This window comes from Pantherophis guttatus, chromosome 4 (assembly GCF_059756535.1).
Source record: "Pantherophis guttatus breed Tessera chromosome 4, ASM5975653v1, whole genome shotgun sequence".
Lineage (NCBI taxonomy): Eukaryota > Metazoa > Chordata > Lepidosauria > Squamata > Colubridae > Pantherophis > Pantherophis guttatus.
The window spans coordinates 3700256-3722913 of NC_142066.1; the positions used below are offsets into that span (position 1 = coordinate 3700256).

At 44.1% G+C, this 22658-nt stretch overlaps 1 protein-coding gene across 6 annotated transcripts in view; it reads left to right on the forward strand.

Annotated features, from left to right (window-relative positions):
• Window positions 1–22658, forward strand: part of RABGGTA (Rab geranylgeranyltransferase subunit alpha) — a 45259-nt gene that overhangs the window by 2651 nt on the left and 19950 nt on the right. The window contains exons 2-7 of one of the 6 annotated variants that reach the window (XM_060684921.2): window positions 1538–1681; window positions 13592–13638; window positions 13744–13854; window positions 16927–17051; window positions 17145–17332; window positions 19056–19253. In XM_060684921.2, the coding sequence (XP_060540904.2) occupies window positions 1633–1681; window positions 13592–13638; window positions 13744–13854; window positions 16927–17051; window positions 17145–17332; window positions 19056–19253 (718 nt within the window). In that variant the 5' untranslated portion in view covers window positions 1538–1632. Of the gene's footprint in view, window positions 1–1537; window positions 1682–11264; window positions 11666–13591; window positions 13639–13743; window positions 13855–16926; window positions 17052–17144; window positions 17333–19055; window positions 19254–22658 lie in introns of those variants that run through there. The other 5 variants (XM_060684923.2, XM_060684925.2, XM_060684926.2 and 2 more) reach the window with 5 other exon arrangements.

Sequence of the window (22658 nt, forward strand, 5' to 3'; positions counted from 1 at the left end):
CAAATCGGGCCCCCAACCTTTCCCTTGCAAAGCCAGGCGGTGGTTCAGTGGACTTTTGCCCCATTTTACGACCTGCCTTGCTACGGTTATGAAGCGAATGGCTTTAAGGTTAAAACGAATCAGGCCGTCATTAAACGAATTTGGCTTTGCGCATTGTCTTTGCCAGCTGGGAAGGTCGTCAAATGGTGATCGCATAACCCCAGGATACTGCAACCGTCATAAATATGAATCAGTTGTCAAGCGTCCGAATTTTGGTCGGCATGCTGCAACGGTCATAAGTGTGAAAAACGGTTATAAGTCACTTTTTTCAGTGCTGTTGTAACATTGAACGGTGACTAACTGTTGTAAGTTGAGGACTACCTGTATAAGAAGTCCTCAACTTACAACAGTTCATTTAGTGACCGAAGTTATAACGGTCCTGAAAAAAAGTGACTTACGCCCACCAAAACGGCACCCGTGGTCGCGGGATTTACATTCGGATGCTTGACAAGTGACTTACAGTTATGACGGTTGCAGTGATTCCAGAGTTACGTGATTCCCTTTTACGACCTTCTGACAAGCAAAGTCAAGGGGGGAGCCAAATTCACTTAACAACCATGTTACTAATTTAATACAGGTACTCTTTGACTTACAACAGCTCGTTTGGTGACCGTTCAAAGTTGCACTGAAAAATGAGACTTGCGACCGTTTTTCACAATGACCGCCTTGCAGCCTCCCCATGGTCACGTGATCAAAACTCAGCTCGTTGGCAACCGGTTCATATTTATGACGGTCGCCGTGCCCCATCCGGGCAGGTGAGTGGGGGCCCACAGTCACCGATACCGATTCCCACACCCACAGTCACCGATACCGATTCGCCCGAACCGGTCTGAACCGGCTGAATACCACCTCTGCTTACGACGATTGCAATGTCCTTGGGGTCCCGTGATCCCCGTTTGGCGACCTCCGGACACGCAAACTCAACGGGGAAGCCAGATTCGCTTAACAACCGGCTTACTGACTTATCAACCGCAGGGATTCACTTAACAACAGTGTCAAGAAAAGCAGCCAAACGGGGCAAAACTCACTTCATAAACGTCCCGCTTAACAACCGAAATTTGGAGCTTCGTTGCGGTCATGCGGTAACTGATTGTCAATGTAACAGTTCACTTCACAACAGGGTTACCGACTTATCAAGTGCAGCGACTCGCTTAACAAACGCGGCGAGAAAAGCCGTACAGTGAGGCCAAACTCCTTTCACCGATTTATTTTTAAATGACAGAAATGTTGGGCTCACTTACAGTCATTAAGTCGAGCGCCGCCTGCGTTTTAAGATTATCGCAGGATCTCTGCTGTCTAATAACGCTTTCCGAAAATCAAATCCCAGCCTTTCAAAACTGTCAACGATCCTTGGCGTGTCCCTGACGAAGAAGTTAATGAAAGAAAGGGAAGTGTTTCTTTCGTTAAAAAAAAAAAAACCCGCCTAAATTCCTTTCCCCCCCCCCCCCCGCTGACTCAACGGCTCTTTATCATATCGGCCCCCACCCACCGAAAGCAGCAATTAAGGATGGTTCATACATCAACGTCTCTCTCCCGTCATTCCGAGAAAGCAAGAACGGCACCGAGTTTGGGGTGAACAACAGGACAGTCGAAATGCGAATCCTTTTCGGAGAACTGGATTTCCAAGCGCACGCCCAAAAAAGTGTGTAAGCCCTTTTTCCTCTCCCTTCTGGCTTAAATCATCCTTCTTCTGTGGTTTCTCACCGGGGAACGTGACCTCAATTACAGAAATTTATCATATTACTTGATAATTTAACATATACCCGAAAATAAGACCCACCCGGAAAATAAATCCTAGCATGATTTTTCAGGATGCTCGTAATATAAGCCCTACCCTCAAAATAAGCCCCCGTTAAGATTGTCAACCAGATGGAAGCATTTAGTACCGGTTCGCAAAGGGATCGTGCGTGGCGAACCGGTAGCTTCTGTGCATGCACAGATCGCCAATGACAACATCCGGGGCAGTGGCCGGGGCCTCCCACAAGTTTTACTCCCGGTTCTTGCAAACCAGTCCGAACCGGGGGCAACCCACCACTGTTAGTACCATATTTCCGCCCAAAATAAGACCTAACCAGAAAATAAGGCCTAATGCAGGGGTGAAATGCTCCCGGTTCAGACTGGATTGCCCGATCCGGTAGCGATGGCGGCGGCTGGCTTTGGAGAACCGGTAGCAAAAATCCCTGTAGCCACCCCCCCCCCAATGCCCAGCTGAACTGCGCAATCTTCAGAGGCTGTTTTAAAAGCATTTTTTTCTACAACCTCTTCGGCCGAAAAAATGCTTTTAAAAGTTTAAAAAAAAAAAGCCTCTGATGATCGCACGGCTCAGCTGGGATCATCAGAGGCTTTTAAAAGCAATTTTTTTTTTTTGCGGCCGAAGAGGTTGTAGGGAAAAAAAATGCTTTTAAAAGCCTCTGGCGATCCCAGCTGAGTTGCCTGATCATCAGAGGCTTTTAAGAGCATTTTTTAAAAGCCTCTGCTTTTAAAAAAAAAGTTGGCCACGCCCACCCAGTCACATTACTCACCGCCACCACAGAAGCCACGCCCGCAGAACTGGTAGTAACAAATTTTACATTTCACCACTGGCCTAAGGCGTCTTTTGGAGCAAAAATTAATATAAGACCTGATCTTATTTTCGGGGAAACATGGTTTGTGTGTGTGTGTGTATCCTCGACTGTGACAGAGTCCCACATTTCTTGATTGATTGATTAGTATAATAGTTCCATCTTCCATTAAACAGTGTGTCATCTGGATACATGTATCTTTGTGCAATAATAATCAAAATTTACAATAGTATTCCTTACATTAATACAGTATTTCCCCAAAAATAAGACCCTGTCTTATATATTTTTTTTGAACCCTGAAATAAGCGCTTGGCCTTATTGCCGTGCGCTCAAAAGCCCGATTGGGCTTATTATCAGGGGATGTCTTATTTTGGGAGAAACAGGGTATTACTTCTCTAATTCTACAATATTGAACATTATAAACCTATTCACTTCTCCCTCTTGACATATCTTCTAATAGGAATATCATAATAATATTAAACATCGTAATCCTAATAGTCATAAAAATAATCATCATCATAGTGTTTCCATCTCTCTCTGAACATATTTTCTATATTTCGCTGATCTTCCTCTTTGGTTTCCCTATTTTTAACTTCCATTTTTATTCTCTAATTATCGATAAAATAGATCCCATGTCTTATAATATTCAGAGCATTTCTGAATATTACATTTCTGTCCTTAAGCGAGATGGTAGTTAGGTGAGGTAGTTTGAGATGATATTCCAGGGGGTACGAAAACTTGGGTTTAGAAGTTTTAGAATTATAGTGTATATGTATAAATTATAGAGATATACCGTGTTTCCCCGAAAATAAGACCCTGTCTTATATTTTTTTTCAACCCTGAAATAAGCACTTGGCCTTATTATCAGGGGATGTCTTATTTTGGGGGAAACGGGGTAATTATTTGGTTTTTTTTAAGGGGGCGAGAATATATTAGAAGCATTATAGGAGCAGTGGTGGGATTGAAATAATTTAACAACCGATTCACCCGAACTGCCTGAATCCCACCACTAGGCATAGGGTATAGAAAAGGTTGGGAACCCCTGCCCGACAGGAACAATTGAGCCCCAAATTTCCACTGCTAGCAAGGCGAGCCGTAAAAGTGAGTTTTGCCCCGTTTTACGACCTTTCTGAAGAATACAGCTAGTCCTCGATTTACGATGACAATCAAGGCCAAGATTTCTGCTGCTAAGCGAGACCGTTGTTGAGCGAGTTTTGCTTTATTTTACGGCCTTCTAGCAGCAGTTGTTAAGTTAGGAACACCGGCTGCTAAGTGAATCCGTCTTTCTTATCGACTTTGCTTGTCAGAAGGTCGCCAAAGAGGATCCCCTGACTCTGGGATACTGCAAACCGTCATAAATACGAGTCGGTCGCCAAGTATCTGAATGTTGATCCCGTGAACACACGGGGGCGCCACAACAGTCACAAGTGTGGAGAACCATCGTAACTCACATTTTTCAGGGGTGTTATAACTTCAAACGGTCACTAAACAAATCGTTGTAAGTCAAGGACTATCTCTAATCAGTTAGGGAACGCATACTATGCTGGGAAATGCAGAGTTTCTGAGAACGCACAGATTTTGCTTAGGAAAATGCTAAAAACAGAGCAGGGGTTGGACTAGAAGCAGAGGTGGCATTCAGCCGGTTTGGACCGGTTTGGTAGCGGCGACTGCAGGTGAGCGCCCCCCCCCGCCGGCGTAAAGGCCCTGTCTTAAAAATATCCTATGTAGCCACGTTTCTGAGGCCGGGCGCATACACGGAAGGCATGCGCGTTCGCGAAGCAGACACAGGTACATGCAAAGTAAGCGGGCGCGTGCATGGCGAACCAGTGGTAAGAACCCACCGCTGACTAAAAGACCTCCGAGGTCCCTTCCCTCTCTGTTATTCTAGGTGGCTCAGCGGCTAAGACGCTGAGCTTGTCAATCAGCAAGGTCGGTAGTTCGGCGGTTCGAATCCCTAGCACAGGTCTCCTGCGTGAGCAGGAGGTTGGAATGATCGGGGCCGCTCTCTCCCTGTCCATCCTGGGGTCTCTCTCCGCCCCCCCCCAAAGGAGATGGAGGACAATCTTCGGTGCCTGTAGACTTGTGGCGGAGGCACCTCCTGCCGCTGTAGAGCGTGGTACAATGTATCGCCGCAGCTTGCTCCGTCATGAGCTGCTTACGGGTTTTCTGGGAATCACAAAACAAAGTTAGTGTTTCTTCCACACCCAGAAAAGTTTCTTTGTTCCCTGAATATCAGCTGCTTCTGTCCCGTCAACTAAAGTAAAGGTGATGATAGATACACCAAAGAATAATTTGGTATTTATACTTTCCCGTTAATCTGATATCTTTATTTTGTGTCCCAGCAGGCCCAGAAACTCAGGCGGGTGAGGAGAGCTGTTTAACAAACCCTGGCTTAATAGGATCCTTAAATGCCAACAGCTCAGACCGACATTAGATCCTGAGACTCCACGGAGTCCTTGAGTTACGACCACAATTCAGCCCCAAATTTCCATCGCTAAGCCAGACGGTCGTTAAGCGAAACTTGCCCCGTTTCTCACCACAGTCGTTGCGAAGAAAGCGATGCGGTGGTTAAGCGAGTCTGGCTTTCCCCCGTTGACTTGGCTCATCCGAAGGTCGCAAAAGGGGATCAGGTGACCCCTGGATGTTGCCACCGTCGTAAATACGAGTCTGTTGCCCGGCATCCGAAGTTTGATCATGTGACCACAGAGATGCTGCAATGGTCGTACGTGCGAAAAACGGTCGTAATTTGGCAGTTCGAACCTCACCAGGCTTGAGGGAGGGAGGGATGAAGGAGAGAGGGAAGGAAGGAAGGAGGGAGGGAGGGAGGGAGGGAGGAAGGAAGATGAAAAGGAAGGAAAGAGGGAGGGAGGGAGGAAGGAAAGCGGGAGGGATGAAGGGAGGAGGGAGGGAGGGACGGAAGGAAGGAGGGAGGGAAGGAAGGAAGGAGGGAAGGAAGGAGGGAGGGAGGGATGAAGGGAAGATGGAGGGAGGGAGGAAGGAAGGAGGGAGGGAGGAATGAAGAGAGGGAGGGAGAGAGGAAGAAAGGAAGGAGGGAAGGAAGGAGGGAGGGATGAAGGGAAGAGGGAGTAAGGAAGGAAGGAGGGAGGGAGGAGGGAGGGAGAGAGGAAGGAAGGGAGGGAGGAAGGAGGGGAGGGAGGGAGGGAGGAAGCCATCTTGGTGCAGTGATTAGAGTGTATTATTGCAGGCTGACTCCGCCCAAAGCCAGCAGTTCAACTGTCACCTGGCTCAAAGTTAACTCAGCTTTCCATCCTTCTGAGGTCGGTAAATGAGGACCCAGATTGTTTGGGGGCCATAAGGCTGACTCCGTAAACCGCGTAGAGAGGGCTGTAAAAGCACCGTGAAGCGGTATATAAATCTAAGGGCAAATTTGCTATTGCTATAATTCACCTTGTTTGAATACCGTTGTAACTTCGGACGGTCACTCAATTGTAAGCCTGACTTTGCTGAAATTGTGTGGAAAGTCCTCAGCTCACAGCAAACTCACATTCTGACGTGATCAATGGCTAAAAGGGGTGAGTAAATTTAGAGTAATTAAGGGGAGGCCTTGAAAGCTCAATAGCGGAAACTCCCCGAAATCCCCAGCCTCGCCCACGCTGGCTGGGGAATTCTGGGAGTTGACGTCCACCCTTCTTACAAGTTCCCAAGGTTGGGAAACACTAATCTATGGATTTCATGACACAACTCTATGTCCACATTTCTTAGCTCAGGTGTGTGTACAGGTAGTCCTCAGCTAACGACGACCCAAATTGATGTGGCTAAACGAGACATTTGTTCGGTGCGGGTTTTTTTTTTCTGCCCCGTTTTACGACTTTCCTTGCCACATTTGTTAAGTGAATCCCTGCGAATGTTAAGTGAGTCACATGATTGTTAAGTGAATCTGGCTTCCCCACCGGCTTTGTCAAAAGGTCGCAAAAAGGAATCCTGTGACGCACAGACCCCCAGGGTACTGCATCCGTCATAAACACGAGTCAGTGGCCAAGCACCTGAATTTTAATCGCGCGACCACGGGGATGCCGCAACAGTGGCGCAGTGGTTAGAGTGCTGTACTGCAGCTACTTCAGCTGACTGCTAGTTCAGCAGATCAGCAGATCAAATCTCACCGGCTCAAGGTTGACTCAGCCTTCCATCCTTCTGAGGTGGGTAAAATGAGGACCCAGATTGTTGGGGGGCAATATGCTATTTAGTATACTGTCGATTGTTGTAAGCCGCCCAGAGTCCTCGGAGAGTGGGCGGCATAGAAATATGATTAATAAAAATAAAATAAAATAAACAGTCATAAGTGGGGAAAAAAAACGAACATAAATCACTTTATTTTCCGTGTCATCGTAAAACGGTCACTAAACAAACCGTTGTAAAAGCGAGGTGTTTACCGTATTGCCGTACCGTATTCTGTGTTTGCTGATGCGTAGATTCATGACTGCTTTTGGATAATAATTAACTTTTTGTTTCAGATGGATGTCCTTGCATCCTTGACAGCTACGCCCCTCAGAAGATATATATTACATATGGATGTCCTTGCATCCTTGACAGCTAGGCCCCTCAGAAGATATATATCACCAAGAATGGAATTTAGCTGACTTAGTGTAATCTCTAAACAAGCACATTTCTTTCTTATAATAAGGTGAATAAAGAGGGCCCTTCAGTGTTCATATAGCTGACCCTGTACTATTCCTACGTCATTCACATTAGCGCTAAATACATTTTTTCTTGCTTGCTTTCCGACCGATGTTTGGTTAACTGGGACAGCCAAATATTTAAATGGCTCTAGGGTGCTGCCATGCGTACCAGGAATGCGCTACTCCCCTGTCAGCCAAAGAAAACAACATATTTATTTATCTAGCCCCAGATTCCGTGAAGCTGATGGGAGCCAGAAAAGGAATAACTGTTTTCAGGAACAAGGAGCGCCTTTGATTGCTGTTTCTAGTCCCTTTGAAGTAACAAGCAAGAATGTGAAATTCTGATCGAAAACGGTTGAATAACAGAATCACAGAGTCGGAAGGGACCTTGGAGGCCTTCTAGTCCAACCCCCTGCTCAAGCCGGAGACCCTACACCGTTTCAGACAAGAGATTGCCCGATCTCTTCTTGAAAACCTCCAGTTTTCAAGCACCCACAACTTCTGGTGGCAAGTTGTTCCACTGATTAATTAACAGAATCATTGGCATCCTTCAGTCTCAAAAGACGATGGTATCGTGCTCTGGAAAGAGGTCCTAAAACAGCATCTAATGCAGTGGTGAAATGTAAAATTTGTTACTACCGGTTCTGTGGGCGTGGCTTGATGGAAAGGGAGGGGTTTAATGTGCCTGGGTAGGCGTGGCCAACTTTTTTTTTTTTTTTACTTTTAAAAGCATTTTTTTCTACAACCTCAAGAGGTTGCAGAAAAAAATGCTTTTAAAAGCCTCTGACGATCAGGCAACTCAGCTGGGATTCATCGGAGGCTTTTAAAAACATTTTTTTCCACAATCTCTTCAGCCGAAGAGGTTGTAGAAAAAGTGCCTTTAAATGCCTCTGACGATACCAGCTGAGCCGCGCGATCATCAGAGGCTTTTTTTTTTTACTTTTAAAAGCATTTTTTTGGCTGAAGAGGTTGCAGAAAAAAAATGCTTTTAAAAGCCTCTGACGATCAAGCAACTCAACTGGGATCGTCGGAGGCTTTTAAAAGCATTTTTTTTCCTACAACCTCTTGAGGTTGTAGAAAAAAATGCTTTTAAAAGCCTCCGACGATCCCAGCTGAGCCGCGCGATCATCAGAGGCTTTTATTTTTTTACTTTTAAAAGCATTTTTTCGACCAAAGAGGTTATAGAAAAAATGCTTTTAAAAGTTAAAAAAAAAAAGTCTCTGATGATCGGGCGGCTCAGCTGGGTATGGAGGGAGGCAGGGATTTTTGCTACCGGTTCTCCGAACCACCCGCCTCTATCGCTATCGGTTCGGGCGATCCGGTCTGAACCGGGAGCATTTCACCCCTGGAATGGAGAGTTTACAGTATCCTTCCTGCCACACCCACAGAACCGGTATTAAAAAATTTGAAACCACCACTGCTTCCAAGCCCGATATCTTTGAACTGTACATAAAGTTATTTCTCTCTTTTTTTCTAAGGGTCATCTTCTCTCCTTGTCCCAAAGGTGCTTTTTTCAGGAGGCAACTGGACTTTTTGGGGGTTTTTTTTTTCCTTTTGAAGACGTTTCGCTTTTCATCCGAGAAGCTTGTTCAGTTCTGACAGGACGATGGGGAATGGAAAGATTTATATCAGGGGTGAAATGCTCCCGGTTCGGACCGGATCACCCGATCTGGTAGCGGAGGCGGGTGGTTCAGAGAACCGGTAGCAAAAATCCCTACTCCCCACCTACCCAGCCACACAATCATCAGAGGCTTTTTTTTTTTTTTACTTTTTACTACAACCTCTTTGGCCGAAAAAATGCTTTTAAAAGTAAAAAAATAAAAGCCTCTGATGATCGTGCAGCTCAGCTGAGATCGTCGGAGGCTTTTAAAAGCATTTTTTTTTCTACAACCTCTTGAGGTTGTAGAAAAAAATGCTTTTAAAAGCCTCCGACGATCCCAGCTGAGTTGCCTGATCGTCAGAGGCTTTTAAAAGCATTTTTTTCTACAACCTCTTTGGCCGAAAAAATGCTTTTAAAAGTTAAAAAAAAAAAGCCTGATGATTGCGCGGCTCAGCTGGGATCCTCAAAGGCTTTTAAGAGCATTTTTTCTACAACCTCTTCAGAAGTTATAGAAAAAATGCTTTTAAATGCCTCTGACGATCCAAGCTGAGTTGCCTGATTGGCAGAGGTTTTTTTCTTTTAAAAGCCTCTGACGATCCAAGCTGAGTTGCCTGATTGGCAGAGGTTTTTTTTCTTTTAAAAGCCTCTGACGATCCAAGCTGAGTTGCCTGATTGGCAGAGGTTTTTTTTTCTTTTAAAAGCCTCTGACGATCCAAGTTGAGTTGCCTGATTCGCAGAGGTTTTTTTTTCTTTTAAATGCCTCTGACGATCCAAGCTGAGTTGCCTGATTCGCAGAGGTTTTTTTTTCTTTTAAAAGCCTCTGACGATCCAAGCTGAGTTGCCTGATTCGCAGAGGTTTTTTTTTTCTTTTAAATGCCTCTGACGATCCAAGCTGAGTTGCCTGATTGTCGGAAGCATTTAAAAGAGAAAAAGCCTCTGCCAATCAGGCAACTCAGCTGGGATCGTCAGAGCCTTTTGAAAGCATTTTTTTACCACCTCTTCGCCGAAGAGGTTGTAGAAAAAATGCTTTTAAAAGTGTAAAAAAAAATTAAAAATTGGTCACGCCCACCCAGTCACATTACCCACCACCACCACCAAGCCACGCCCACAGAACCGGTAGTACCAAATTTTAGATTTCACCACTGATTTATATTCCTTGCAGACAGCTGGTCATTTGCTTCCTTTTTTAGAGGGTCGTTGACGCCACTTGGAGGTTTATCCGTGTCCTCAGGGTCACCTGAGTGGTGCAGATGGGTCCTGTAGTCTGCAATGTTTTCCTCTGGAAATCCATTCCTATTCCCACACCATTTCAAGGATGGGTAGATTATCGACTGTCTGCAAGGGGTATAAATCCTTCCATTCTCCACTATTCAGTCAGAACTGAAGAAGCTTCTTGGATGAGAAGGGAAATGTCTTCAAAAGAAAAAAAAACCAGAAAGTCCTGAAAAAACAGCATCTTTGGGACAACAATTTCAAATTGACATTTGAAATTAGAGAACAGGAAGATAAACAATATTTATATGGTATGGGATTTATTTTATCAATGGCTGGATAATCAAGCATGGAAATGAGGTATGAAATATGAAATAAATGTAATAAAATATATGAAGCGGGGTTTTTTTTAACGGGAGACAAGCCATTGTTAAATAACTGTTCAATGAGAATAATAGCATAAAGGGGTATAATAAATTCTTAAATAAGAGAAATTAAATAACGGATTAAATTTAACTTGTGAATTTTGGATATGGGGTTAAGCACAAAGAATTGTCACCGGATCGACACGCTTTCTGTAATTGTAATGGGTAATAATAATAATAATAATAATAATAATAATAATAATAATAATAATAATTTTATTTCTATACCGCCCTTCTCCCGAAGGACTCAGGGCGGTGTACAGCCAATTTAAAAACACAGGACACAACAATAATTAAAAATTAAAATAATTAAATAGATTTGGCCAATTTAAAACCCCAAAAATTTAAAATACCCCAATTTAAAATTATGTTGATAGCCCTGCCTGGCGGAACAATGACGGATGACGGTTGTTTTATGTTTTGTTTTGTTTTAAAAATAAAAATTTAAAAAAAGAAAAAGAATTCCAGACAGCTTGGCAACTGGTTCACACTTATGACCGTTGCTGTGCGTGTCACATGATATCATTGGATTGGGCAGCCTTTTGACAAGCCAAGTCAATGCGGGAAGCTGGATTCCCTTAACAACCGTGTTACGTCCTGAACGACTGCAGGGGCTCGCTTAACGACTGCGGCGAGAAAGGTTGTAAAATGGGGCGAAAGTCACTTAGCACTTAGTTTGGGCTCAACTGTGGTCGTAAGTCGAGGACTGCCTGTACAAGTCAATTCAAAACTAAAACTGTTCCTTTAAAGGATGAGGACGCTCCGTCCCGCCGGGAGGATTCAACTCGATAGCCTTCGGACCTCAGTGGTAGTTCCCATCCGTATCCCCAATTCTCTCTCTCCCCCCTCTTAATTGGATTCGCCCGAAGGGACCAAGTCTACGCGGGCGAGACCACTCGCCACCGACCGATCTCATGTCCTCCCCCTGTCCTCACCGTCCGGTTGGTATCTCCCCCTAGAGGCTGCTAGGTAGGATTAGCCCGGCGCCTCTTTTCCGCTTTTACGACACCCCTACGGGCGTGTTCAGAATGGTCTCGCCCCGTAGAAAGTCGATGTAGACATTTCCGGGAAAGACCACTTGGCGGCTTCCCGGAGGGGGGAGAAACTAGGAAAGGAATTGGTGAGTGCTCTGGATTTGTAGCTGGTTGTGCATTAATCCGAAGGCAAAGGAGAAAAAAATTGTGCATGAAGGTAAAATGAGTGGGGGGGGCCCTCAGGCTGCCTCCCCCAGGTTTTGCTCGAGAATGTTTGCTTTCTGGGCCAATCCAAAGGCTTACGTGCTAAAGGGAACGTGTGAATGTTGGTTTAAGCCTGTGCATGTTTTGCATTGTTTGAACAAGCCACCATTGGCTGAACTCATGCTTGGCCTTACAGCTGACACATGGTTGAACCCACAGCAGTGGCTTGATTTTGCATAAATGATCAAACCATGGTTTGCATCCTGGTTTAAGTGTCATGCACAAATCTAGCTACGATTCAGCAGATCTGGGGTTTAAGGGAGCCTGGGGTTTTAGCAGATTGGGGCAACGTCCCTGGGGGTAGAATTGTTGCCCTGGTTGTGGGTTTAGTCCAGTTTCTTTTTTAAAAAAACAACAACTGGATTTCCCACAATGCCCTGAGTGATGGGCAATGCATTATGGGAAACAAACCGGCTTCAGATTTTTGGATTTAAAAAAAAAAAAAAAGATGTTAAGGAGGCCAAATATTCCATATTTTTATTGCTCCTGAATTTCCCTTGCAAGGTTGCTGGCAGGAAAATGTTTGGTGTGCTTTCACCATTTCTTTTTTTTAATTTATATATATGTAAAGAAAGAAGCAGACATTCTGCGAGCTCCGGAACTTAAAATTTTAAAATAATTTTAAAAATTTTATTCCACTAAGCTTTCGTCAGCCATCTGCTGACATCGTCAGAGTATTAAATTACCATTACAAAGATCTCTGCCTTTACGGCTGACGAAAGTTTAGTAGAATAATTTTTTTTAATTATTTTTAAATTTTAAGTTCCCGAGCTCACAGAATGTCTGCTTCTTTCCTTACTAATATACCTGGAACTCGTATTTTTAGAATAGTTTGTATAATATGTATGTAAGTATGTATGTATGTATGGATGGATGGATGGATGGATAGATAAATAGATAGAAAGATAGATAGATAGATAGATAGATAGATAGATAGATAGATAGATAGATAGATAGATAGATAGATAGACCTGGAACTCGTATTTTTAGAATAGTTTGTATAATATGTATGTAAGGATGGATGGATGGATGGATACATACATACACACACATTTTTCTTAACATATATTAATAGATTAATTAATAGATTAATTACTATTAATTATTAATAGTAATTAATAGATTAATTACTTAATCTGTTTCTTAATAGTTTTTAACTTCTATATGTATTTGTATTTATTATGGCTGTTCACCGACCTGAGTCCTTCGGGAGTAGGGCGGTATACAAATATGAAAAATAAATAAATAAATAAATAAATAAATAAATAAATAAATAAATAAATATAAGTATTTAGTAAACAATGTATTGTCTGGGTTATTTTACACACACATCATTCCAGTAACAATAATATTCTTTACTTGTATAGAATAGTATTCTTCCAGTTTCCAATTTATACCTTTATTGTCTAACCATCAATAAAACATGTTGAAAAAAAATCTATTCTGTATCTTCTTTATGCTTTAACGTTAACCTATCCATTTCCGCATCCTCGCACCATTTCTCACCAGGTTGTAAAACCAGGTTCCACCTTCCCTTTTGGCCCCTAACTATGTTTTTTAGCTCCGTCAAATTCTCTAGGCTTGGCGGGAAGATAAGACGGAGAGGAACTTGAGTCGCTGGGAAATTGAAAACTGGAAAATTATTCTTTTTTTTTTTAAATTGTGTGGTTCGTTTTTAAACCTGACATTCCATCCGAAGGTCAAGACTACATTAAACGTCAAGTGGGTGGGTTGGACGAGTTAACCTACGAGGTGCTTTCCAATTTTGTTAATCTATGTAATCGTTAGGACTCTAGTTCCCATCATCCTCAGCTTGTCATCTGGGTAGTTGAACTGCAAACGTCACTGAGATTTCTCTTTCTCGTTTCACATTTCCTAGGACGCGCGATTCATTCTTCGCCTCTCTCTTTGGAGTCGGTCAAGATGGTGAGTTTTCTGTCTGGTCCTTTGATGGATCCTTCTGGATGTTTCTCATGGCTTCCCCGAAGTCTCCCATCCTCAGCTCCCTCTCTTTGGTTTCCTCCCCACCAGCACGGAAGGCTGAAGGTGAAGACGACGGAAGAGCAAGCCGAAGCCAAACGTCTGGAACGGGAGAAGAAGCTCCAACAGTATGTGACAGTCACCAAGGCCATCTTTGAGAAGGTAAAAGACATGAGGCTGGGATTTCCTCTTCTGCTCCTGGGTGAAAAAGATACTGGGAGATCTTGTTTTTGGTTGGGACACCTTGCCATGTGGGACTTCGAAATCCTGGCCCTCACTCGGTTGAAGAACCCTTGGTGTTGGGATGTCTGTCTGTCTGTCATCTCTCCATCCATCCATCCACCCATCCATAGATCCACACAATGGATGGGTCATCGATGGAGGGAGGGAGATGATAGATAGATAGATAGATAGATAGATAGATAGATAGATAGATAGATGGATGGATGGATGGATGGATGGATGGATGGATGGATGGATGGATGGATGGATGGATGGACGGATGGACGGATGGATGGATGAAAGAGAGAGAGAGATCATAGATAGATGATAGCTGGGTAGGTGGGTATGTAGGTAGGTAGACAGACAGACACATATTAGGTAGGTAGATATATAGATGGTGAATAGCTAGATGGATGATGGGTGGGTGGATGGATGGATGGACGGATGGACAGACAGACAGAGAGAAAGTCAGATTTAGAGATGGATGGATGGATAGGTGAGAGAGAGAGATATCGTAGATAGATGATAGCTGGGTAGGTGGGTATGTAGATGATGGGTAGGTGGGTATGTAGATGATGGGTAGGTGGGTATGTAGATGATGGGTAGGTGGGTATGTAGATGATGGGTAGGTAGATATATAGATGATGGATAGCTAGATGGATGATGGGTGGATGGATGGATGGACAGACAGTCAGATTTAGAGATGGATGGATAGATAGACAGACTGGGTGGGTGGGTGGATAGACAGACAGAATGGCTGGATGGAGAGAGATGATGATGATAGATAGATAGACAGACAGACAGACAGACAGACTATGGATGGGTGGGTGGGTGGACAGACAGAATGGATGGATGGATGGATGGATGGACGGACAGACAGACTATGAATGGATGGATGGATGGTTGGACAGACGATGGATGGATGGACGGACGGACAGACAGACAGACAATGGATGGGTGGGTGGGTGGATAGACAGACAGAACGGCTGGATGGAGAGAGAGATGATGATAGATAGATAGATAGATGATGGATGGATAGAAGATAGACAGACAAATAAACAGACAGACAAATAGATAGATATACTATGGATGGATGGATGGTTGGACAGACAGAATTGATGGATGGATGGATAGATAGATAGACAGACAGACAGACAGACTGACTAACTATGCATGGATGGATGGATGGATGGATAGAAAGAAAGAAAGATAGATAGATAGATAGATAGATAGATAGATAGATAGATAGATAGAATAAAAGGACAAACAGATAGATATGATGGACGGATACGATAAATAGATGGATGCGATGGATAGGTAGGTAGCACTGCCCCAGATTTGGTAGCGAATTGCCATTTTGAGGCCACACAATTTTTTTGCCATTCTCGGGGGGGGGGGGGGAAGCCCGAACACCGTTGTGAAAGAGCCCTGGGAGAGCTTTTAAGGGGCCTAAAGTTGGCACGCCCAAACCTCCATCTGTCACCTCCGTCACCCCAAGAAAGTTCCAGAAAAAAAAAAAAGGTCAGCGTGCCTTCCGAAGCCCTTGGAGGTATTCTTTTTTTTTAAAAAAAATTAAAAAAAAAGATGAATTGTTTCAAAAGGCCCAAAACAATGGCGTTGGCCCCGAATGGACTCAGATCGAGTAACCAGATCCACATGACCTGCCAAAAAGTTTTGGCAACGATTCGTACAATGCATTCGGATTGTGGCTCCCGGTTGTTGTTTTTTTCCCACTGCTAGTGTTTTGGGTACAGGGAGACTGCGTTGTGCGGTCCTGCGAAATTTACCTGTTCATTACCTCTTCAATTGAATTTGACCAGGAATATAAGATTGGGATTGTTTATAATTGCAGCCAATTCCTTCTTTCCTTGCTTCCTCCTCTCTCTCTCTCCCTCTGTTTCTGTCTATCTTTACTTCTTTACTTCCTTCTCTCCTTTTTTCTTCCTCTTTCCCTCCCTGTCTCCTTCCTCCCTCCCTCTTCTTCACCTCCCTTCCTTCCTATATCTACCTACCTACTTACTTTCCTCCCTCCCTCCCTGTATCCTTCCTTCCTTCCTTCCTTCTTCCCTCCTTTCTTTTCTACCTCCCACCCTGTCTCCTTCCCCTTCCTTCCTTCCTTTTTCCTCCTTCCCTTCCTTCCTTCTTTCCTTCCTTCCTCCCAGATTCCTTCCTCCCACCCTCCTTCCTTCTTTCCTGTCTGATCCTTCCTTCCTTCCCCCCTCCCTCCCTCCTTTTCTACCTTCCTCTCTCCCACCCTGTCTCCTTCCCCTTCCTTCCTTTTTCCTCCTTTCCTTCCTTCTTTCCTTTTTCCTCCTTTCCTTCCTTGCCATCCTCCTTTCTTCCCTTCCTTCCTTCCTTTTTCCTCATTTTCTTCCTTCCTTCCTTTTTCCTTTTTCCTACTTTCCTTCCCTTCTTTCCTTCCTTCCTTCCTTTTTCCTCCTTTCCTTCCTTTCCATCTTCCCTCCCTCCTTCCTTTTTCCTTCTTTCCTTCCTTCCTTTTTCCTCCTTTCCTTCCTTCCTTCCTCCCTGATTCATTCCTCCCTCCCTCTTTCCTTCCTTCCTGTCTGATCCTACCTTCCTCCCTCCCACCTTGTCTCCTTCCCCTTCCTTTCTTTTTCCTCCTTTCCTTCCTTCCTTCCTTCCTTCCTCCCTGATTCATTCCTCCCTCAATCTTTCCTTCCTTCCTGTCTGATCCTACCTTCCTCCCTCCCACCTTGTCTCCTTCCCCTTCCCCTTCCTTTCTTTTTCCTCCTTTCCTTCCTTCCTTCCTTTTTCCTCCTTTCCTTCCTTCCCATCCTCCCTTCCTCCCTTCCTTCTTTCCTTCCTTTTTCCTCCTTTCCTTCCTTCCCTTCCTTCTTTCCTCCTTTCCTTCCTTCCTGTTCAACTCCACTTATCTTAACACAGTTAAGGGGACCCCATTCCCCCCCACAACTTCCTTACTGGGTGTGTGAGGGGGAGAGATGGGGAGCGAAGGGGAGTTTGGGACGCCGCCATCTTAACTCTCTCCTTCAGAGGAAACTGGGACAGCTGGACAAGGAAGGCCTGGAGCTGAGCAACAAAGTCCTTGGTGCCAATCCGGATTTCGCCACCCTCTGGAACTTCCGGCGAGAGACCTTCCTGCACCTGGAGAAGGAGGAGTGAGTAAGGGGTGGGTGGGCGTTTGTCTGTGAAGAGGAGACGGGGGGTCTCCCCGTGGGGTCCACATGTCCACCCCTTCCATCTCCTGCCAGGAGCCCAGAAGAGATGCAAACCTTGTGCAAGGCCGAGCTCGCCTTCCTGGAGTGCTGCTTGAGGGTGAACCCCAAATCCTACGGCACGTGGCATCATCGCTGCTGGGTAATGGAGCACATGCCCGAACCGGACTGGGCCCGGGAACTGGAGCTGTGCGGCAAGTTTTTGGAGATCGACGAGCGAAATTGTGCGTAGTTCCTTCCTTTCTCTTGCAATGCCACCTTGACTAACAAGATAACAGAACCAAGGTAGTCCTCGGCTTACGGCCACAAGGGAGACCCCCGCGTTTCCGTTGCTAAGCGAGACGCTCGTTCAGGGAACTTTGCCCCCATTTTACGACCTCTCCGGCCGATGTTGTGATGTGTATCGTCATATTTGTTCAGATTCTGGCCTCCCCCGTGGGCTTTGCTTGTCAGAAGGTCGCAAAAGGGGGGGTCATGTGACACCCCGGGACGCTGCGACCGTCGTAAATAGGAGTCGGTGGCCAAGCATCTGGAGTTTGATCATGTGACCGTGGGGATGTTGCAACGGTCGTAAGTGTGAAAAGTGGTCATAAGTCACTTTTTTCAGTCCCGTTGTAACTTCGAACGGTGACCAAACAAACTTGTAAGTCGAGGACTACTTTTTGAGGACAACCTTTTGAGCTTGGACAGCCATTTGTCTGAAATGGTCTAGGGTTTCCTGCCTGAGCAGGGGGTTGGACTAGAAGACCTCTAAGATCCCTTCCAACTCTCTTATTCTATTCTAACGTGTTGACCTGGCCTGCTTTATCTAGCCAGTTAGCTGAAAGCATCCGGTTACCGTTCAGACAAACATTATCCTCACACAAACACATCAGGTGTTCAGTTACCCTTTTTCTTTCTTTCTTTCTTTCTTTCTTTCTTTCTTTCTTTCTTTCTTTCTTTCTTTCTTTTCCTTTTGTCCTCCCTCCCTCCTTTCTTCCTTTCCTTCCTTCCTTCCTTCCATCCATCCCTCTATCTTATATATCTTTCTTTTTCCTTCCTTTCTTTCTTCCTTCTCCCTCCCTTTCTTCGTCTCCTTTTCCCTTCTTTCTTTCTTTCTTTCTTTCGTTCTTTTTCTTTCTTCCTCCCTCCCTCCCTCCTTTCTTCCTTTCCTTCCATCCATCCATCCATCCATCCATATATATCTTTTTCCTTCCTTCCTTTTCCTTCCTTCCTTCCTTCTCCTCCCTTTCTTCCTTCCTTCCTTCCTTCCTTCTTTTTTCTTCCTCCCTCCCTCTTTCCTTCCTTTCCTTCCTTCCTTCCATCCATCTATCTATCCATCTATCTTATCTATCTTCCTTTCTTCCTTCCTTCTTCCTTCCTTCCTTCCTTCCTTTCTTTTTCTTCCTCCCTCCCTCCTTTCTTCCTTTCCTTCCATCCATCCATCCATATATATCTCTCTTTTTCCTTCCTTCCTTCCTTTTCCTGCCTTCCTTCCTTCTCCCTCCCTTTCTTCATCTCCCTTTCCCTTCCTTCCTTCCTTCTTTCTTCCTTCCTCCCTCCCTTTTCCTTCCTTCCTTCCTTCCTTCTTTCTTTCTTTCTTTCTTTCTTTCTTTCTCAAACTTACATAGCTGTCCTTCTCTTGTCTATGACTCTGTGCAGCTTATGAACAATTTTAGCCAATTAATGCTAAACGTTTTCCTGTCTTTCATGGAGACCTCAGGAGCTGGAATTCAGCATGTCTAAGGAAGGCTAACCTACGGGATCAATAAAGGCCACGTTTCTCAAACATGGCGACTTTTAAGTCGTGTGGACTACATCTCCCAGAATTCTTTGCTGGCTAGGGAATTCTGGGAGATGGAGTCCGCCCGTCTTAAAGTCGCCATGTTTGAAGAGTCGGACGATGGAGAGAAGGAGGGTCGGTGGGCCAACTTAAGATTCCACCCTTCTCTGTGGTGCCCCCTTCAGTTCATTGCTGGGACTACCGGCGTTTCGTGGTGCAGCGGTCCAAGGTGCTACCCGAGGACGAGTTGGCCTTCAGCGACAGCCTCATCACCCGGAATTTCTCCAATTATTCTTCCTGGCATTATCGCAGCCTCCTCCTCCCGCAGCTGTACCCCGATCCCCAGCAACAAGGCCGGATCACGGAGGAAATCCTTCTGAAAGGTGGGAATCGGGAATGGATGGGTTGGGGGGGAGGCATTGGGAGGGGACCCCTAACCCTCCCTTATAAGAGATTCAGGGATTTCCACCGGTGGAAAGGGGGCTGTGCTCCCCAGGAGGAGAAATAATACAATACTGCATTGCCATGGGCTGGGCAAAATGCTCTCCGGATGGCTGAAAGGTGGGGAAAAAATGGATTTCAGTTTTATTCGGCTGGGGAATTCTGGGAGTTCAAGTCCGTAGGTGTTGGACAGACAAGATGGATGGATGGGGTAGGTAAGTAGGTAGATACAAACAATTAGATAATAGATGATAGAGATAAACTATTAGATTATAGATGATACTATAGAGAGAGGGAGGGAGGGAGAAACAATTAGTTTATAGATGGATGGACGGATGGATGGATTATAGACAGATGACAGATACTTAAAATTAGATGGATGGATAGGTAGGTAGATACAAACATTTATCAATTGTCAAAAAGAGGGCTGTGAAAATATCTACAGACCCCTCACATCCTGGACATAAACTGTTTCAACTCCTACTCTCAAAACGACGCTATAGAGCACTGCAGACCAGAACAACTAGCTAGACACGAGGACAGTTTTTTCCCAAACGCCATCACTCTGCTAAACAAATAATTCCCTCAACACTGTCAAACTATTCACTAAGTCTGCACTACTATTAATCTTCTCATCGTTCCCATCACCCATCTCCTCCCCCTAACACTATAACCTTGTTGCTTGTATCCTTACGATTTATATCAATATTGTTTCCTGATTGCTTATTTGTACCCTGTGACTATCATTAAGTGTGGCACCTTATGATTCCTGACGAATATATTTTATTTTTTCTTTTATGTACACTGAGAGCATATGCACCAAAGACAAATTCCTTGTGTGTCCAATCACACTTGGCCAATGAAGAAGAAAGAATTCTATGGGTGACAGAAAATTAGATGAATAGAATAAGAATAACTTTATTTTCACTTTGAATGTACACTAATAGGCATACATTAAAATGAAGTTTCGTTGCATCCAGCTTTCAAACTTCCACTATATATAGATATGACAAGATAGATAGGTAGGTATGTAGATAGGTAGGTAGATGATAGATAAGTATGTATCTGTATGTATGTATGTATGTATGTATGTATGTTTTCTGAGGTTTTCATGGGTATTTGTATGTAGGTCTTTGGTTATTCGGGTTTTCTCCCACGTAAAATTGGAAGTGTCTTGGCAACATTTCGACAAAGTCTCATTCGTCATCTTCAGGCTGGTGTTTTCGGCTTCTTGCTTCTAGGAGCAATGTGAGATTGCAGCTGTTTCTTCCTTTTAACTGCTAGTGGGGATGTGAACTGATGTATGTATGTATGTATATACCCACATATATGACACGGATAATAGATGAGAGAGAGAGAGAGATAAGATATTAGATTTTAGATAATAGAAAAGAATAGAATAGAATTCTTTATTGGCCAAGTGTGATTGGACACACAAGGAATTTGTCTTGGTGCATAAGCTCTCGGTGTACATAAAAGACAAGATACGTTCGTCAAGAATCACAAGGTACAACACTTAATGATAGTCATAGGATACAAATAAGCAATCAGGAAACAATATCGATATAAATCGTAAGGATACCAGCAACAAAGTTACAGTCATACAGTCGTAAGTGGAAGGAGACGGGTGGTGGGAACGATGAGAAGATTAAATAGTAATGCAGACTTAGTGAATAGTTTGACAGTGCTGAGGGAATTATTTGTTTAGCAGAGTGATGGCGTTCGGGGGAAAAACTGTCCTCGTGTCTAGCTAGTTGTTCTGGCGTGCAGTGCTCTATAGCGTCGTTTTGAGGGTGGGAGTTGAAACAGATTATGTCCAGGATGCGAGGGGTCTGTAGATATTTTCACAGCCCTCTTTTCAACTCGTGCAGTATACAGGTCGTCAATGGAAGGCAGGTTGGTAGTAATTGCTTTTTTCTGCAGTTCTAATGATCCTCTGAAGTCTCTGTCTGTCTTGTTGGGTTGCAAAGCCAAACCAGACAGTTATGGAGGTGCAGATGACGGACTCCATCATTCCTCTGTAGCAGCTCCTTGGGCAGTTTTACAGAATTAAATTCTGCATTAAATACAGAATTAGATCTAGAAAGAGGGAGAGATAAACAATTAGATAGTTTATAGATAATACAGAATTACAGATGGGTGGGTGGATGATAGGTAGGCAGGCAGGCAGGCAGACACAGACAATTAGATAGATAAAGTTGAACTCCAAAGATTTTAAAAAGTAGATGAGATTGAGGATCTGGCCTAACGAAATGGCCCATCCATTTTCCCCTCTGCTCGCTGCTTGCTGCTTCTCCTCAAAAAGGCAAACAAATCGTATTTCTTAACTGCTGTTCTCTTCTCTCTCGATCATCACCTCACCTCATTTTTGCTGCTTTTTTTGCCCTTTCTTTCTTTCTTCCTTTGTTCCTTCTTTCTTTCCTTCCTTCCTTCTCTCTTTCTTTCCTTCCTTCTTTCTTTTTCTTTCTTTCTTTCTTCCCTTCTTTCTTTCTCTTTCTTTCTTTCTTTCCTTCCTTCTCTCTTTCTTTCCTTCCTTCCTTCCTTCCTTTCTTTCCTTTCTTCCTTCTCTCTTTCCTTCCTTCCTTCCTTCTTTCCTTCCTTCATTCCTTCTCTCTTTCCTTCCTTCCTTCCCTTCCCTTCCTTTCCTTCCTTCCTTCTTTCTCTTTCTTTCTTTCCTTCCTCCCTTCGTTCCTTCTTTCTTTCCTTTCTTCATTCCTTCTCTCTTTCCTTCCTTCCTTCCCTTCCTTCCTTCCTTCTTTCTTTCCTTTCTTCATTCCTTCTCTCTTTCCTTCCTTCCTTCCCTTCCTTCCTTCCTTCTTTCTTTCCTTTCTTCATTCCTTCTCTCTTTCCTTCCTTCCTTCCCTTCCTTCCTTCCTTCTTTCTTTCCTTTCTTCCTTCTTTCTCTTTCCTTCCTTCCTTCTTTCTTTCTTTCCTTCCTTCCTTCTTTCTTTCTTTCTTTCCTTCTTTCCTTCCTTCCTCTGTTCCTTCTTTCTTTCCTTCCTTCCTTCTTTCTTTCTCTTTCTTTCCTTCTTTCTTTCTTTCTTTCTTTCTTTTTCAAATTTTGAGTTCTCTGGAAGCCATATGTGGTTGAAGGCTCCATGCCAGCCGTGACTGCCGAACCCTCCCAAAAAAGCAGCCGATCTTAATCACGATTCCCAGCTTTTGCATGGCTGCGCCGTTCCCTTCCTCCTTCCTCTTCATCCGAAGAAACCCAAACTTTTATTTATTTATTTTTTCTCTTCGTGACGGTGCACACACCCACCCCTCCTTCGTTTAATTGTGCCATAAATCATCTTCTCGGACAGATTCTTTTCTCCCGTTTAGTTTTGAGTGATTTAATCAGATGT